This window comes from Doryrhamphus excisus, chromosome 1 (assembly GCF_030265055.1).
Source record: "Doryrhamphus excisus isolate RoL2022-K1 chromosome 1, RoL_Dexc_1.0, whole genome shotgun sequence".
NCBI classification, from domain to species: Eukaryota; Metazoa; Chordata; class Actinopteri; order Syngnathiformes; family Syngnathidae; genus Doryrhamphus; species Doryrhamphus excisus.
In genome coordinates, this window is record NC_080466.1 from 13641242 (window position 1) to 13657500 (window position 16259).

The window sequence follows — 16259 nt, forward strand, 5'->3', positions numbered from 1 at the left end:
CTCGCGAGAGCAGAGACAAACTCTCGATCTCGAACTCTTCAAGTCTCGCGCGATTTCCCCTTTCCTCCTCTTTCACTCCCTGTAGCCAACATGGCAGTCGGCAAGAATAAGAGGCTGACCAAAGGCGGCAAAAAAGGTGCCAAAAAGAAGATGTAAGTAATAAATTCGCGCATCTGAGTGATAAAGAGCGAGTCTCCGTTCGTTAGGTTCCGTAAACGTGCGCAAACGATAAAGGATGATTGCGATATTTAGCGGATTGCTAGGGCCTCGGCTGCGGTCGTCGGTATCGTTCTGGAGTGGCGCTTCCTTTCGGCGTCTTTAACAGAATTCAAGCATTATTCCAATTGTACGGCCTTGCTGAGTGCTACTTTTGGACTAGCTCTTATATTAAAACCCAAGCTGCCTCAAGTGTCTTGACGTAGTTGTAGCATGTTAACTAGTTAGCCGAAGCTAACACATGCTAGCTGCTGCCACTGTTAAGAACTTGTGAAATGACCTATCCATACAAATCTAACGGAGTGGTGAAAGTCACTTGAAATTGTGGTGTAGTTATGTTCTTTGGAGAATGTAAGCTAGCGTTTACCGTGCGTGCTCTGTGAAGTTCCTAGCAAGCTAGCTAGCAGTGTCGATGTAGCTGCCTGGCCTTATTTTGAAAATGGGAATGCCTAAGATGAATGTGTTTTCATGTCACCTCGCAGTGTGGACCCTTTCTCCAAGAAGGACTGGTACGATGTCAAGGCACCAGCAATGTTCAACATCCGCAATCTTGGCAAGACCTTGGTCACCAGGACTCAGGGAACCAGTAAGTCCGCATGTGGATTCCACTTCCAGCAGTGGCAAGGAGGTGTTGATCAGGCACCAATACCTAGATGTGATGAGAAGTTGGTAATCAGGTGTGCATGTGTGGGAATGAATGACTAGCTGTTTTGGTCCCAAAAGACTGCTGATGATGACTTTGAGATCACCTGACTTGCCAACTTTTAATGTTGCAAGTGTTTGAGGATTAGCCCGTGCCCGTAGTAACGGTTGTCTGCATTTACCCAGGAATCGCCTCAGACGGTCTGAAGGGTCGCGTGTTTGAGGTCAGCCTTGCTGACCTGCAGAACGATGAGGTGGCCTTCCGCAAGTTTAAGCTGATCACGGAGGACGTCCAAGGCAAGAACTGCCTGACCAACTTCCACGGTATGGACCTGACCCGTGACAAGATGTGCTCCATGGTCAAGAAATGGCAGGTAAATAATGCGGATTGTTATTCCTCTTGTGCTACCTTGGCGTGCTACATTTCATGACTGTTTTTATTTTACAAAGTAGGTGATATTTCCAAAAGCAAGCACTCGTTGCTCATACAACAACAAGACAGTGTTGGAAAATGTTCTACAATGATAAACAAAGCTTTGTCATGATTGGTCAGCTGTCCCCTTCTATTTACTATGAAATGAATATGGAGACTTAAACCATAACCAGGCTTCAATGAAGTCTATTCTAATGGGAAGGTTGACAACATCAGAGTGGAATAAAAACTGAGGTATTTATCAGTGCTCATGGCAAACTGGTAATGGTTTAATTTTATTTGCACATGCATTGGGTTACAACGCAAAGCAACAAACAATCCTAATGCTGTGGTAGAATGATTTTCTACTACCTGGTAAGTATGCGGTACTAATGAAGTGCAAGGATGCATGCAATGTGTGTAGATGGTGCTGGAGTCAGGCCAACAGTAGGAGACGGCAGTGACTGGAGTAGCAGCACAAAGGCCGTTCAGATTTCTGGTTTCTGAAGACATTGAAGTGCAATACTGCAATAGTCGCTAAATTTGAGTCATTATTGGGTCAGAGATGGTAAAGGTGGTGGTAATCTTCCTCAGACCATGATCGAGGCCCACGTGGATGTGAAGACCACAGACGGCTACCTTCTGCGTCTCTTCTGTGTGGGCTTCACCAAGAAGCGCAGCAACCAGATCAGGAAGACTTCCTACGCCCAGCACCAGCAAGTGCGCCAGATCCGCAAGAAGATGATGGAGATCATGACCCGTGAGGTGCAGACAAACGACCTGAAGGAAGTCGTCAACAAGCTGTGAGTGCATGATGGTGGCTTTGATGTTGGTGGTGGATTACCTTCTAATCCACCTTTTTTGTTTCTTCAGGATCCCTGACAGCGTTGGCAAGGACATTGAGAAGGCCTGCCAGTCCATCTACCCACTGCACGACGTCTACGTCCGGAAGGTGAAAATGCTGAAGAAGCCCAAGTTTGAGTGTAAGTGAAGACGGTTTTTCTTCTGCTGCAGCCTTTTCCTGTTGGTGTGATGGCTTTATTCTCGCCATCACATTCGTACTATGAAGTCCCGTCTGAGCTGAAACCCATCTTCTCCTGCAGTGGGCAAACTGATGGAGCTCCACGGTGAGGGCAGTTCTGGCACCGCCACTAAAGCAAGCGGAGACGACACTGGAGCCAAAGTGGAGAGGGCCGACGGATACGAGCCCCCCATCCAGGAATCCGTCTAAACAAACCCTCAATAGATTTAATTAAAAAAATGACAAACGTATGACTTCTTGTCTGATGCCAAAACCTATGAGCACCTCGTAATGCAGACAAAGGCCACCAGATGGTGCACTTTACCTTTTTATTCCACAATGATCAAAGACCCCTAGAAACACATTGAAATACTTCACATCACATGACTTGTACATAGTTTTTGGGAACGAGAGCTTGTTTCCCCCGCAACTCGCCAAGGAACCATTCCTCATCAATGGACTCCAGCTTGTTGATCACATCTCCAACCTGCAACACAGGACATGTTAGGGATAGTCCACGTGATCAATAACCTGTCTTCTCACCAGTCTCTCACACCAACTACCCTCATCTCCACCACCACTACATCCATGTTCTCAACTGTTGATCCCAAGTGCTTCAAATTCTCCACCTTCTGTATCTCTTCTCCCTGTGACCTCACTTTTCTGTTCGGGTGCCTCTCATTTCCACACATATACTCTGTCTTGCTGCGGCTAATCTTCATTCCTCTCCTTTCCAGGGCAAGCTCTTCCAGCATTCCCTCCACCTGTTCCCTATTCTCACTACAAATCCCAATGTCATCTGCAAACATCATAGTCCATGGAGCTCTAAGCTCATCTTTTACCTGTCCATCACCATAGCAAACAGGAAGCGGCTCAGAGCCGATCCCTGATGCAGTCCCACCTCCACTTGAACTCTTCTGCTCACAGATGCTGACTTCTGCCCTTAGTCTCCTCCTGACCACCCATAGCCTGTCTCAACTCCTGCCTTAAAGTCCTACAACACTCTTCTTTCAGCTTCCACCATTTGGTCCTCTTCATCTTCCTCACCTTGAGGGTCCTTCTACACCCCCCCCCCCCCCATCCTATGCTGTCTGCTTCACGTACCACTTATCACCTACCACTACTTTGCAGTCACTCATCTCCTTCAGATGACAGCGTCTACACAAGATGTAGTCTACCTGAGTACTCCTACCTCCACTCTTATAGGTCACCTTATGTATGGAAGAAGGTATTCATTACATGTCTTAATATCAATAACCTGCATTGAGACAACATACACATGAAATACATGTCTTAATATCAATAACCTGCATTGAGACGACATACACTACATGAAATACATGTCTTAATATCAATAACCTGCATTGAGATGACAAACTACATGAAATACATGTCTTAATATCAATAACCTGCATTGAGATGACAAACTACATGAAATACATGTCTTAATATCAATAGCCTGCATTGAGATGACAAACTACATGAAATACATGTCTTAATATCAATAACCTGCATTGAGACGACATACACTACATGAAATACATGTCTTCATATCAATAACCTGCACTGAGAGTTCCTCATCACAGTGTGATGTGAAGTCATACATGGCCCTGCCCTTCACTCCACTGGAACCTTCTGCATGCTGACCAAGCGTCATGGGGCCTGCTGAGAACATTGAATCCACAATTGTGCAGTACTGAGTGATGCTGAGTTTACTGTCAGAGTGAACTGTAGGAAATACCAGTGTATGTTTGTACAAAGGCTTTAGGAAAGATTCCTTCTCTGTCCTCCAGTCTCCCCCTGCTCCACTGGCCATCAATGTGCTCGCTAAGCAGGATGCAGTCACCTTGCTTGAATGACAGCTCGTCTGGGGACTTTGCATCAAAGGCGTACAAAGCCTCCGCCCACTCCACTGGGGCCTGACCAACAAATACACACTACTGTAATACCTCATGCGCAGTATGCCGTGTACTGTCTGAACACATGTGGAATACCTGAGCCGGTTTGGCTGCTTCTGCTTGGGGAGGATCTGCCACGCCTGCAGACGCACACACACACACACCATTCCAATTGTTATGTGAACAATGGTTTAGACATCTTCTGTATTAAATATAAAGGCCAAGTCCCACCAGGAAGTAGCATCCTGTCATGCTGTGTGGTAGGCGGGGGTAGATCTTCAATGACCTCTACAAAGTTCAGAGGGAATATTCCGGTATGGACGCCCATCTGTCCCTGGGCCCAGTCCCGGCCCACGTAGGTCTTCAGCTGGATCACGTCCCCCTCAGAGAATGTCAGCTCGTGGCTGTTGGCGCCCTGAAAGTCAAACCTGGCCAGGCATCTTGGACCACTTCAGACAGAGAAGATGCTGATCATTAGTTTTGTGTAGCTAGCTGCTGTAGCGCTACAATGTCTTAGGAAGGGAAGACTTTCCCACTCTGTTCCAGACTGCTGTCAGTGTCAGACACGGACAATGCGAGATGTAGAGATGAAGCTGACAGTGAAGCTGACAGCTCTTCACCACAAAGATGGCAGTATTACTGAACTCCAATCTTCTCATCAATGGTGGTGATTGACTTAGCTTTACCTCCATAGAAGTAGGAGAATCATCTCATATTCACATGTGGAACTAATGGGTAAGGCTCATACATTTAGAGTAGTTACTGAGGAACTAGTGGTGAAGGCACATACATTTAGAGTAGTTACTGATTAACTAATGAGGAACTAATGATTAAGGCAAGAAACTGACCTGACTTTCACACAGGATGTCGTCTTTTTCTTCTCAGGGACGCTTTTGGATGTTTCCTGCTGGATGCGGAAGGAACAGACGATGGAGGATTTCAGCTACCAACATAGACTAATAGACTCTGATGGTTAGTGTTAAGGACTACTAAAAGTACTAACCAGTACTTTGACAAAGTTAACAGGGAAGAAACCGGTGGCTCCTTGAAAAGTTCCTCGGTACCATTCACCGTCCACCCTCTCCACCATGCCGATGGTGTCACCCGCCTTCACAGCCAGCTCTCCTGGACCCTCTGACCAAAAATATAAACATTTACATACTGTATACTCCATCATCTACTGTATATCACTCATTTAGCTACTTCAATACTCCATGATACCATTGGGCAGGTGGGTGCGTGGATGGATGGATGGATGGATGGATGGGTGGCTGGATGGATGGATGGTGGATGGATGGATGGATGGGTGGATGGTTGCGTGGATGGATGGATGGGTGGATGGATGGATGGATGGGTGGGTGGGTGGATGGATGGGTGTGTGGATGAATAGATGGGTGGATGGGTGTATGGAAGGGCAAGATGGGCACCTGGCGTGAAGTCATGCAGGACTTGAACCTTCAGCAGGTTTCCTGGTCTGCTGTCTGTGGTCTGTGGTGTGTCATCCTGCAATCACAACAATTCCTGTGGTTGAAAATGCAGGAAAATCAAAAACTGAAAACTTAGGAGACGTGACATCACGTCCGAGTGGGTGCCAAGAGGTGTCTGCCTAGCTCTGAAGTCTGCCTAGCAACAGGGCAGTGATCCGGTCTTCCCACCTGGAAGGAGAGCTGTCCCATGTTAACGTGAGAGGTGGTGATTCCACGAGGGCGTGGCAGCTGGAGCGGGAAGACAAAGAGAAGGTTGAAGGGCGGCTAAAGAGAGCGTTGGAAGGCGGGGCCGTGTCCTGGGAAGGATTACCACATATTTGTTGTAAAGACGGTGGCCCGGGATGGGCCTGGGGGGCAGGGCGGGTATTCGCTTGGGGGGGTGAGCCAATGGAGCTGCAGCTTGGATGTGGTGGGGCGGGGGCTTGGCTGGAGGTGGTCGTGGTTTGGGTCTACTTTGTGCCCTGGGGTGTGACAAGAGTCTATGGAATGGAAAAAACAGGAAGTTGAACAGGAAGTCGACTTACCCGTGTGGCAGTGATGGCGCGGGTTTGTGTGCTAAAGATCCCTGCAGAGGAAGCACACGCCTTTACTTTGGCTCATGTGACCCAGCACCCACGGCAGTCATGTTTGCTCACCTGTACAGGACTGCTGACGGAGGACTTTGCTTTTGGGAGGCTGGTAGACCTTAGGGAGCCTACGGGCTTCTGGGCAGGAAGTGGAGGAGGATTACCCTGAAGGCTCTCCGACACTGCCAAGATGTACCACAGTCAGTACTGCGGTGTACTACAATACCAGAAAGTATGCGGTGTGGAAGTGAACTTGATAGCTAGCTTGGACTTGCCTGTTTGGCTGGAGACCCTGATGGTAGTAGGTCTTCTAGTCACAGCCGGCCTGGACGCGGACTCTCCAGGAGGGGGATCTGAAGACACAAATATCATAGCAATAAACACGCTGCCTCACTAAACTAAGCTACCTTCACACACGTGAATATTCGAAAGCCAGGAGCTGACCACGGACTGACCACGGACTGGCTCGTGTTTCCACAAACCTCCCCGGGTCAAAAATGAGACCAGCACCCAATTAGAGGCCAGAAGTCACTCCTTCCTTCTCCGGTTTGTGTTGAAAAGAAATCGTTGAATTTCTTCATTGCCGCTCCTTCTACCGGGCTAGTTGCTAAATACAAAGCTAAGCTAGGCTACTGTAAGCCAAGCTAAGTCTAGAGAGACACCATCTTGGCAATCGTTGGACAGGAGAAAGCTTTGGTTGGGTGCACTCACTTGAAGGACGGTCCACATGGGAGTCGTGGTGGTTCCAGATGGAGGTGGAGTTGTGGTTGTTGATGTTTAGGTTGGCCTTCAGCAGTTCCTTGGGAGGCTTCACAGGTGCTCTTCCAGGAAAAGGTACAGCAGGCTCCTCCCCTTGGCTGGTCAGCAGCACAGGGCGTGGTGGGTGGGGGGGACCACCCTTGGCCGGTAACGTCTCTAATTGTGCATGCACGTCGTGGCTGGTCAAGGGTGGCATCGGCTCGGGTGCCACTAACGGAATAAGGGCTTGGCTGGCTACATATGGGGCCAACGTGTGGGTCAACTGCGAGCTCACAGCCATGGGGGGTTTGGAGGACATCGGCGGCTTGGTGGTCTTTCTGGGAAGAGGTTGGGGTTTGGTGGATTCTGCCAGGTTCCCGTCCTCAGGGCCGCTCTGGCTCTTAAAGGCTTGGATCCGAGCTCGGATATCTCCTGGATTTTTATTCATCTCAAGGTGAGAAGGTTCCTCCAGTGACGGTGCGCCTGGTGTCCCCTCCCTGAAGACCTCTTGCAGCTCCTTCAAATATCCACTGGAGGACTCAGCATCAGCACCTGACGCCACGTCATTGGCCACTTCACCCAGGTGGACCAATGCCTGATCTTTATCTTCTGTGTGCTGTCTGGACTTGGTGCGGGGAAGAGGAACAGGGGTTGGTCTCCAATCTGCGGCACCGTCCCGGCGCACAGCGTCAGATCTGCTCCACTCATCAGCACATTCTGACTCGGCTTCTGAATCCTGTGGACCAGCTTTACCGGTCCGTCTGGGGGGGGTCGGTCTTGGTGGTTTTGGAGGTTTTTGTCCTAAAGTCACATTGAAAGAACAATATTTGAACATAAATATAAGTCGCTCGGAAAGAAAGACGACAAAGGTCCAAATATAAGACCGCCTGTCACGTCGCTGACTAGAATGTTCAAATATGACCTTCATGACACCACGACCTTGATTTGATTTCATCTGGGAGGAGAGTGTGAACAAAGACAGGTGGTCTTATATTTGGGACATGACGTGAATATTACTGTTATCATTTCTATGATTATGATTATTGTTAGAATGTTACTGTAATGACCCAGATAGATGATGTTATTGCTCTCCTTCCCCGTTTCTATTTGACATGCAATCCCCAAAGCGGAATCAAACACCTTCTCCCATCAGAGCTTTTCTTCCTGTCACTCACACACAAAGAAAGTCCCTCATAGGTTGTTAGCAAGTTGGCAATCAAATAGGAGGGGTTCTGATTAGAAGGTTCTAGATAGATACCGCTGGTCCAGGAGGGATGGCTGGGTGTCTGGGAGAAGGAGGCGTGTCTTAATACGGTACCGCGAGATGAAACACGCCACCAATCTCAGGATTTTACCCTCAGATTGTTTGCTCCTCGTTGGGTCAGTCTGGGTGGTCCTGGTGCTGGTCCTGGTGCTGGTCCTGTAGGAGCGGCGGGGGGCTGCGGTGGGCTGGATGATGTGATCCTCTTGGGTCTTCTCTTTGATCACCTGCTCATAGGACAGTGGGGGCATGCACACACACACACACAACTTTAATACTGAGTACAATAGGAGACATCAAAGTCAAATGCTCCTGATTTTGTGTGAAAAAATGTCTGAAAAAGTGCTGCACAGTTTGGAGTTTTTCCAAACGTTGGACTCCGGAGGAAAGGTGCTATTTGAGCCCGTGTCCTGTCTGCAGAGGCTGAGTGTTACGTTTCAACACAGGGCGTCCCTTCGTGCAAATACGGACCTGGATTCCAGCAGAGCAGCTTGTTGGATGGGAGGAAGGAAGGAGCACAGACGATTCGGAGAAGCAGCTGTTAGCATCCGCCGGCTCTGCTGAGATGATGGTGATCTTCTGTTGCCTGAAATATTCAAAATCCATTTTGCTCTTTCTACCGTATCAATATTAAATCACTTGGTTCATTTGGCTTATTGAGCAATATTTGGCAGTGCAGACGTGATGTTTGGTAAAAGCTCCCTGGTGGAGGTAATCAAACAACGGCATCCTGACTGTGAAAACTAAGGTATCATATCTAAAAGGAGTACCTCATGTAACCTTTAGTAATGTAACAGGTCATTATTTCCACAGCAGTCATCAGAAGAATGAATCAGTGTGTTACCAGTGAAAGATGTACTGTACATACAGTATACTGTACTACGTGATGTCAGCAGCCTTGTTCTGCAGCTTCGCGTTCATCTGAATGCCTGGTAGAAGTAACTACCTTTGTTTGGACAAATATCACCATGGCAACAATAACAGCTCCCAGCAGTTTCATGTTTGCCAGTACAACGCTACAGCGGCTGATGCAAGAACTGAAGTATTGGTGGGTATTATCAAGAAAAGCGTGGAAGTTGCCAGATGTCACCTCTGAAATTCTACTCTTATTTTGGAGGAGCTATTTTGGTTCTCATTACAGTTCTCGTTGCTGGCCCAACAGATGTAGCTTTACTTAGCTTTACTTAGCTTTACTTGTACAGCCGAGCTGAACAAACAAGGTGGCTCTAATCCTGCTTTCCATGACCGTATGAGTACTACGTGTACTACGTGTACTACAGTATGTGCTGTACATGCATGCGACGAGGGTTTTTAGCATGACTCTTGTATGAGAGTATATGATGTAACCTAGATCCTGTACTTTACAAACGTCAAGTTCTTTTCAAAGGACTTTTTCATCCAAGTGCGGCAACTAACCTGCAAGGCAAAGCATCTGCTTGTTTTCCCTGGACACCACCTGGGAAGATGAAAACACCTTTAAAACATCATCTTTGCTGTCCTTCAAGCTAGTCTGACACTGCTGAGATCTTCACTCCTCACATAACTATGTCTTCATGGTGAACACGACGTGTGGGAATATTCATACGTCACGTTCAAATACCTTATGGAGAGACAGACGTCACTGGTGCATGCCTTTCACGCCCACGGTCTCAAACCTCAGCACATCAACCAATGCTGGGACCCAAACCTTCACGCTAAGGCTAACCTGCGTCGGAGCAACAACACACGCTAATCATAACTGTAAATATGAACGCTGTAAATATGCTAATCTTCTTTTCTCTTTATTGATCTCATATTCTCTCACTTTATTCACCTTGCACAACATTTGATTTAAGAGCGTCTTCTTCTTCTGCAACTGAGCTGCTCTAATTTCCCCTGTGGATCAGTTAAGCCTGTCTAAGTCTGAGTCTGAGTCTGAGTCTGAGTCTGAGTCTGAGTCTGAGTCTAAGTCTAAGTCTAAGTCTAAGTCTAAGTAGTCTAAGTCTAAGTATTCTAAGTAGTCTAAGTTTAAGTCTAAGTCTAAGCAAATGGATGTCAACATTTTGGTGTGGATGCTGAGAAACAAGCGACTGTGCCTCCAAAAAAAAAGTCTAAATGCCGTGAGCCAAATGTTTCCACGCGTGTTAGTTCTGTCAGAAAGGATTCCTTCTCAGATACGGTACTCGTGTGTCTCCTGTATAATGGACGGGGGGTCAGGGGTATCTCCTGCAGGCCTCCAGAAGAGCCTGTGATGCTGACACGCGTGTTTAGTCAGCTGTTGATGCTGCCTGCACGTCAAACCCTCTTCCGTGTTAGCAGGGAAAAGGCCAAAGACATCCAAGCACGGATGGGAGCAGTAAAGGAGAGTAGAGGACGGTATATCTATCTACCTGTACTTTCCTAAATACTCGCCAGCGTGTGACCGTGTTCACTGTAAGAAAATGTTTGGACACCCCTGGACTGGAACGTTTGGACAGCTGCTCCAAACCTGCCGAGGTCAGCATTCCCAGCCCGGCCTCAACACGTCCCGCTACACACTACTATACATGCAGTACTGGACAGCAGCAGCTGGTATACATGCAGTACTACTGGGACAGCAGCACCTAGTGTACATGCAGTACTGTACAGCAGTACCTGGTATACTGCAGTACTTGGTGTCCCAGGAAGAGACACCTGCTGCTTCCTGTCTTCCTGACAGCAAAGCCAAAGTTTTCCAGCTCCATGTTGCTGCCAAACTGTTCCTCAAATGTGGCCAGACCGCTTATTCCATACCGTACCTTCTTGCTCCTCTTCCGTCTCCGCCTTCTTCTCCTCCTCCTCTTCCTCCCTGTCCTCCTGCCGCCTCAGGTCAGCCATCGGTGTTTGAAAAGAAAAAGAGTGCTGGGGGGCTTCAGAGAGGACAAAAGCTGCCGCTGGTGGTCCACATGGTCAGTCCTGCCGACTGCAGCACTAATTTGTGGGTGGAACAACAACAGGCCTGGGTGGGGGGGGGGGGGGGGGGGGTCGACTCAAAGGAGGCCTATTTCATCAACACAAAAACATCCATGCTCTCCTAGTCATCATTTACTATCAGCCAACAAATAATACACCAAAAGTTTTTCAAGGGAAATGTTACAGAAGTGTACCTATTAACGATTATTATTATTATTATTATTCATTCATGTTCTACCGCTTATCCTCACCAGGGTACAAAATAAAATCACACAAAATAAATCAGGTATCATTCTTTTTTAAATAAAACAAAGTCTACCTTGGGTCTGATTAAAAACACCTCCAATGAAGAAGAAGAAGAAATAAAAATGTTATAAAACGTATAAAACGTTCTAGATCCTAATACATAAACACGCTTTGTACTACAGTGTTGTAGTTGAACTGTAGTTTTTCCTCAAGCAGTAGCCGTCCAAGTCCACTAGAGGGAGACATTTCCCAACGTTCAATTTACTGCTGTCCAACTTGTTGACATCTGGTTTCAGTTTTAATTTGTATTGATTGACATTTAGAGAGAGAATGCTTTTCTAAATCAGACATATTTCGGTAAATTGGACTTGTTGTTATTGTTTGCTTCAACCAGTTAAAACGCAGCGCAGTGTGACAGGTAACACGCAGTGTGACTGCATGCGCTAAAACGCCGCACGAAAGAGTCAAGTAAGTTGCGCAACATTTGCCGTAGGAGTATTGATGGAGCGTTTGGAAAAAGGCTCCGGGCTGTCAATCATGCGAACGGGCGTGGCTCTGGGGCTGGGCGTGGCTTCCACCGAGGATTAGCAAGGTTTCACCTTTGGGTGTCAAGTCGCCTGTTTTGCCTCCTGGTTCTCCTCCTTCTCCTCCGCCGCCCTTTGCCTTCCAGTCGGGACTTCAGTCGGAACTTTTCCAGCTTCGTTTGGGCTTTTTTAAAGGCGGACTATTTTCAAAGCTGACCGTAGCGGTGGACCGAAGGACGCTAAGCGGTAAGACAACCAAGAAAAGTACACGTTTTGCTCGTCCACGCGGACACGCACACTTTTCTGCTTCGGTTTGGCTGCGGCTGCGTGTGCGTGTGCGTGTGCGTGTGATTGACGTGTGCATGTGTTATTGTAGAGCTGCTGTATATTCAAAAGAAACTTTATTGTCACAGCTCTAAAAACAATACCAGTTAGTTAGTCGAAGCAAGTAGCAAACACTAACTTCTACTTTTTCCTCAATGAAGAAAGAAAGAGAAAGAACAGCCTTAAATGTTTGGAGCAATTCCTCAAAAACGACCCAAATATTCCACCTGGCAACAGTATGGAAAAGGAAATCTTCACATTTTATGAAAATACAAACAATTGCAGTTTAGGTTTAATAAAAAATTCCAAAAGAGAAAAGGAAGGGAAAAAAATCCTCCAAATCTTTCCAAAAATGTGTGCACTTGGAGGAGTTTGGTGCGGAGCAACCTGTGTGACCTCTGACCTTCTCAACATGCACAGACAGTCCTACACGTCCCCCACAGCTCAAATATCCAGCATGAGGGCGGCAGTGTTGACTTACCCCAACACGGTGTCAGGTGTCTTCCGAACACCAAATCCCGTGCCAGGAATGTTTAGGAGCGAGATGGCGCCTTCACCCGGCAGTCGGATATCTGTCACAGATGACTGCTGAGTCTGACCTTTTCTCCTGTGCAGCGGCCTGGAGGAGAAGCATGACGATAATCGTAGAACTGAACGACAACATATGGAGCACAGCAAGCAGATGCTAACGCTAATCGTAGCACGCACCAACAAGTACAGTTCAATCGGCCAGTTTGATTCTTCTTTAATATTTCCATGATTTCTGCTGCTAGGTATGCGTGTGTGTCATTTTGATTCCATATGGTGCTCTTTGCGTCCTTTAAATTGCCCAATGGGGATAAACACGTGTTTGGAATCAAATGCCAGCGTTGAAAAGTACACGGAAGAATAAATGGAATGATGGCATCCTTGGCGAGGAGAAGAAAGTATAGAGAAAGAAACGTGGATTTGAACATGACTAAAATCAGATGCAAAGGGAAGAAATTATGTCAAAGTTTGTAAATAAATTGGGGCTGTCAAAGGTAACGTTAGCCTTTGTGTAGTCTTGGTGAGCTGAGGAGGCGTGGCTTGTTTATGGTGGAGGAAGACATCACGCCATCATGCCAAGAGGATGACGAGACTCCCATCCCATCCCAGCCCGTTGTGTTGCTGCTGTCACGGCACTGCCGCATTGTCTTCATACGTGTCACATGGAAGCCTGAAGGTCTACGTTCTTCCTAGCCAGCCTCCTCCGCTTCACACCACATGTTGGACACGTTGCTGCCAGTATTAGCGTATGCTAATGCCAAGAGTCATCATAGTGGCATCCTGCAATTGGTGACCATTAGCACAGCTACCTACCTACCTGGGGGGAGGGCAGTTCCACATGATGGATGGACGCTAATGATAGCATGTTTATTTAGCCGTGTGTGGACAGTGTAGTAGTTCATGTAGATATGACTTTAAAGGGGAACTGCACCTTTTGGAACGTTGCCCACCATTCCCATTTCTTGCCCTTCCCTGCGCACACGTGATGGCTAAATTCTAGGATCCGATGGATCCTTCATCTTGTATTTAGAATCGTGTTGTTTTCATCAGCAGAGAGTGTGCCTCTTGGGTTAGCAATAAAACGTCCATGAATGAAATGTAAACTCCTGGTGTGATTGGCCAATCTCCTTGACAAATGTATGCAGCCTGGCTGACTTTTCCGATGGGACTGCTCCTAAATGGAATCAAAGTGGAATACCCGTGCTCGGTATGAAGGAAGATGTCGTCACCTATTAGACGAGAGGTGGCAAATAGCGCTCTTATTTTGAAGGTCGCACATGTGCAAGAATAAACGTGTTTCACTCCCAACTTGCATGACGTCAGCGGACATCGTAAAACACTTGCTTACGTGAAAGCCACACTAGCATGCTCTGCTAAACTACGCTTACATTGCCAGCTTCCATTCACGCTACGTTAGAGGAATCTCCGCCAGGTTTCAGGTCGGCATTTTAGTTTGGGAGGGGGCAGGGTAGAGTTTGTGATGGAATTCCTCCACCATTGATTGGTCCGCCAGGGAAATACTTCCCCACACAAACGTTCCTTCTCCTCATGATGACAGCATTTCATGTTATGTCAATTTCCGCAAGATTCCCTTTAAGAGTAAATTCCCTTCTTATTGGCTAGTTCCGAGATTCCGTTCATGCAGAAATCCTATTTTTCAATCCTAGATAGATAGATGGATACTTGGTTCATCTGGTAATGGACGTAGGGCCCTAGAACTGCTAGGGGAAGGAAGTCTTGGAGTCACAGGTGAAATGGGCATTGGGTATTAATGATTAGCTTGTCAGATAACAGCCAAAGGCAGCAGATGATGAATGCTATCAACGCTCATCCGTCTCACAACATGCCGGCTGAAAAGATTGCATCATCACTTTTAGCATGCCAAAAGCACAGTGTTCACGCTTTTGGCTGAAAGTTAGCTTTCAGAGCACCGTAGCAAGTAGCTGTTGTTAAACATGGCCAATCAGGCGGCTGTTGGCCTCGCTACGCTAAAAGCAGCGTGTGACGTCCATTTAGCGATTAGTGACTTGTTGACACTAGATTGTGTTGTCATGCTAGCTTAGGGCGGAAAGCTAGCTAGCAACAAGTAGCTTTTCCTCTCTGTGTTGTCCTCACAGCTTTAAATATTTCAGCAGTCTCAGTCGGGCTGTGGCCATGGCAACCACTTGTGACTGTATTGTGAGAGTATTATTGGATGGATTTGCACACAGCACACTTGGCAGCATGTTGATGCTAGGATGAGAAAAGTTCCCTCAGGGCAACCATTTCTTTTTACCTTTCACCTTCGTGAAAGCATTACCTGCATCATGCTTGCATCATGCTTGATCACGCTTGATCACGCTTGTATTGTGGGCTATTTTGGGAACCTATCCCAGTGCTAAAATGAGGGAATGCCGTAATTCCAATTGTGATATTGAATGAATTGATACCAGAAAATATGCTTTATGTCCCATTTTCATGTTTTTGCGGAAACAAGTCTTGGGGGGGGGTGGACGAGTGGTCAGTGCGCAGACCTCGCAGCTAAGAGACCCGGGTTCGATTCCACCCTTGGCCATCTCTGTGTAGCGTTTGCATGTTCTTTTCTCCGGGTACTCCGGTTTCCTCCCCCATTCCAAAAACATGCTAGGTTAATTGGCCACTCCAAATTGTCCATAGGTATGAATGTGAGTGTGAATGGTTTGTCTATATGTGCCCTGGGATTGGCTGGCCACCAGTCCAGGGTGTACCCCGCCTCTCCCCCAAGACAGCTGGGATAGGCTCCAGCACCCCCACGACCCTAATGAGGATAAGCGGTAGAAAATGAATGAATGAAAGTCTTAAAGAACAAAGTTGTATTTTTCCTAAAGTGAATCAATCCTGACACGGGCGTGTCGCAATAAGACCGCTACGTCATGTGACCGTGTGACACAATTTCCGCGATGCACAGCGAGGCAGCTGTAGCCCCTCCCCACCCTGTCTGGTAGCGTCCCCGCTCTGATTGGACGCACAATGCTGTCCTTCTTCTGTTTGGCGGGAAGTAAACTAACTTGATGGAGAATAAATGCTGACGTGTGATTGGTGCAAGGCTGCCCCTCCCGCCTGCACATGTGCAAGGAGTTGCTGTCATCATCCTCTCCCCCCCGCCCCCTCCTTGGAATCCCCCCCCATGTGCTTCTGGGAGCAGCTTACTCACGTCTGTCACTTCCCAACAAGCCTCACCCTTCCTAAAAGAAGTCTCCCTTTGTGTCCTGAAATGTAGCCAGCCCGGAATGAGGAGGTCTACGTCCCACCCTGGAGATGCTCCGGCAGAGTTAGGAACCACAACAGCAGCTATGGGTAACGTACCGCTGTCACATTCCTTTGTAGGAATCTCTCCTGGAGCCCAAAGCAGATGGAAAGGTGCATTGATTCATCCGTATGGATCCATGGGATTGGGCGAGGGAACATTTAGAAAACGGGAGGGAAGGCTTTCATTAGCTGTGGGAGCTTTACAGTTACCACCCAAAA

The 16259-nt window shown here is 47.5% G+C and overlaps 3 protein-coding genes across 11 annotated transcripts in view; 2 read left to right on the forward strand and 1 right to left on the reverse strand.

Moving 5' to 3' along the window:
• Positions 1-2542, forward strand: rps3a (ribosomal protein S3A). The gene is made up of 6 exons (XM_058087118.1): positions 1-152; positions 699-802; positions 1045-1232; positions 1865-2073; positions 2144-2253; positions 2374-2542. The coding sequence occupies exons 1-6, from the start codon at positions 91-93 to the stop codon at positions 2499-2501; spliced, it is 801 nt and encodes a 266-aa protein (XP_057943101.1). The 5' UTR covers positions 1-90; the 3' UTR covers positions 2502-2542.
• A 47-nt stretch (positions 2543-2589) lies between these two features.
• Positions 2590-11153, reverse strand: sh3d19 (SH3 domain containing 19). 7 transcript variants are annotated; one of them, XM_058087080.1, is made up of 18 exons: positions 10998-11153; positions 9658-9697; positions 8713-8827; positions 8336-8468; positions 6954-7781; positions 6518-6595; positions 6312-6424; positions 6201-6241; positions 5987-6125; positions 5845-5904; positions 5617-5692; positions 5193-5323; positions 5038-5096; positions 4421-4638; positions 4286-4329; positions 4033-4210; positions 3853-3956; positions 2590-2778 (listed from the first exon to the last, which is right to left on the reverse strand). In XM_058087080.1, the coding sequence occupies exons 1-18, from the start codon at positions 11074-11076 to the stop codon at positions 2671-2673; spliced, it is 2544 nt and encodes an 847-aa protein (XP_057943063.1). In that variant the 5' UTR covers positions 11077-11153; the 3' UTR covers positions 2590-2670. The 7 variants fall into 7 exon arrangements, with proteins under 7 accessions (XP_057943063.1, XP_057943054.1, XP_057943071.1 ...); XM_058087071.1 differs by having other exon boundaries at positions 5038-5093; positions 5987-6137; XM_058087088.1 differs by having other exon boundaries at positions 3853-3953; positions 4138-4210; positions 5987-6137.
• A 764-nt stretch (positions 11154-11917) lies between these two features.
• Positions 11918-16259, forward strand: part of fhip1aa (FHF complex subunit HOOK interacting protein 1Aa) — a 15519-nt gene continuing 11177 nt past the window's right edge. For 2 of the 3 annotated variants that reach the window (XM_058075983.1, XM_058075972.1), the window contains exon 1: positions 11918-12167. The gene's annotated coding sequence lies outside the window, so the exon portion shown is untranslated. Of the gene's footprint in view, positions 12168-16011; positions 16089-16259 lie in introns of all 3 variants that reach the window. The other variant, XM_058075962.1, reaches the window with a different exon arrangement.

Coding starts and splice junctions, on each gene's coding strand:
- rps3a (XM_058087118.1), top strand. CDS start 91: ATGGCAGTCGGCAAGAATAAGAGGCTGACCAAAGGCGGCAAAAAAGGT. Junction 153..698: donor AAAGGTGCCAAAAAGAAGAT/GTAAGTAATAAA, acceptor GTCACCTCGCAG/TGTGGACCCTTTCTCCAAGA. Junction 1,233..1,864: donor CCATGGTCAAGAAATGGCAG/GTAAATAATGCG, acceptor AATCTTCCTCAG/ACCATGATCGAGGCCCACGT.
- sh3d19 (XM_058087055.1), bottom strand. CDS start 11,076: ATGGCTGACCTGAGGCGGCAGGAGGACAGGGAGGAAGAGGAGGAGGAG. Junction 5,905..5,986: donor GTCTTTACAACAAATATGTG/GTAATCCTTCCC, acceptor TTCCCGCTCCAG/CTGCCACGCCCTCGTGGAAT. Junction 4,211..4,285: donor AAGCAGCCAAACCGGCTCAG/GTATTCCACATG, acceptor TTTGTTGGTCAG/GCCCCAGTGGAGTGGGCGGA.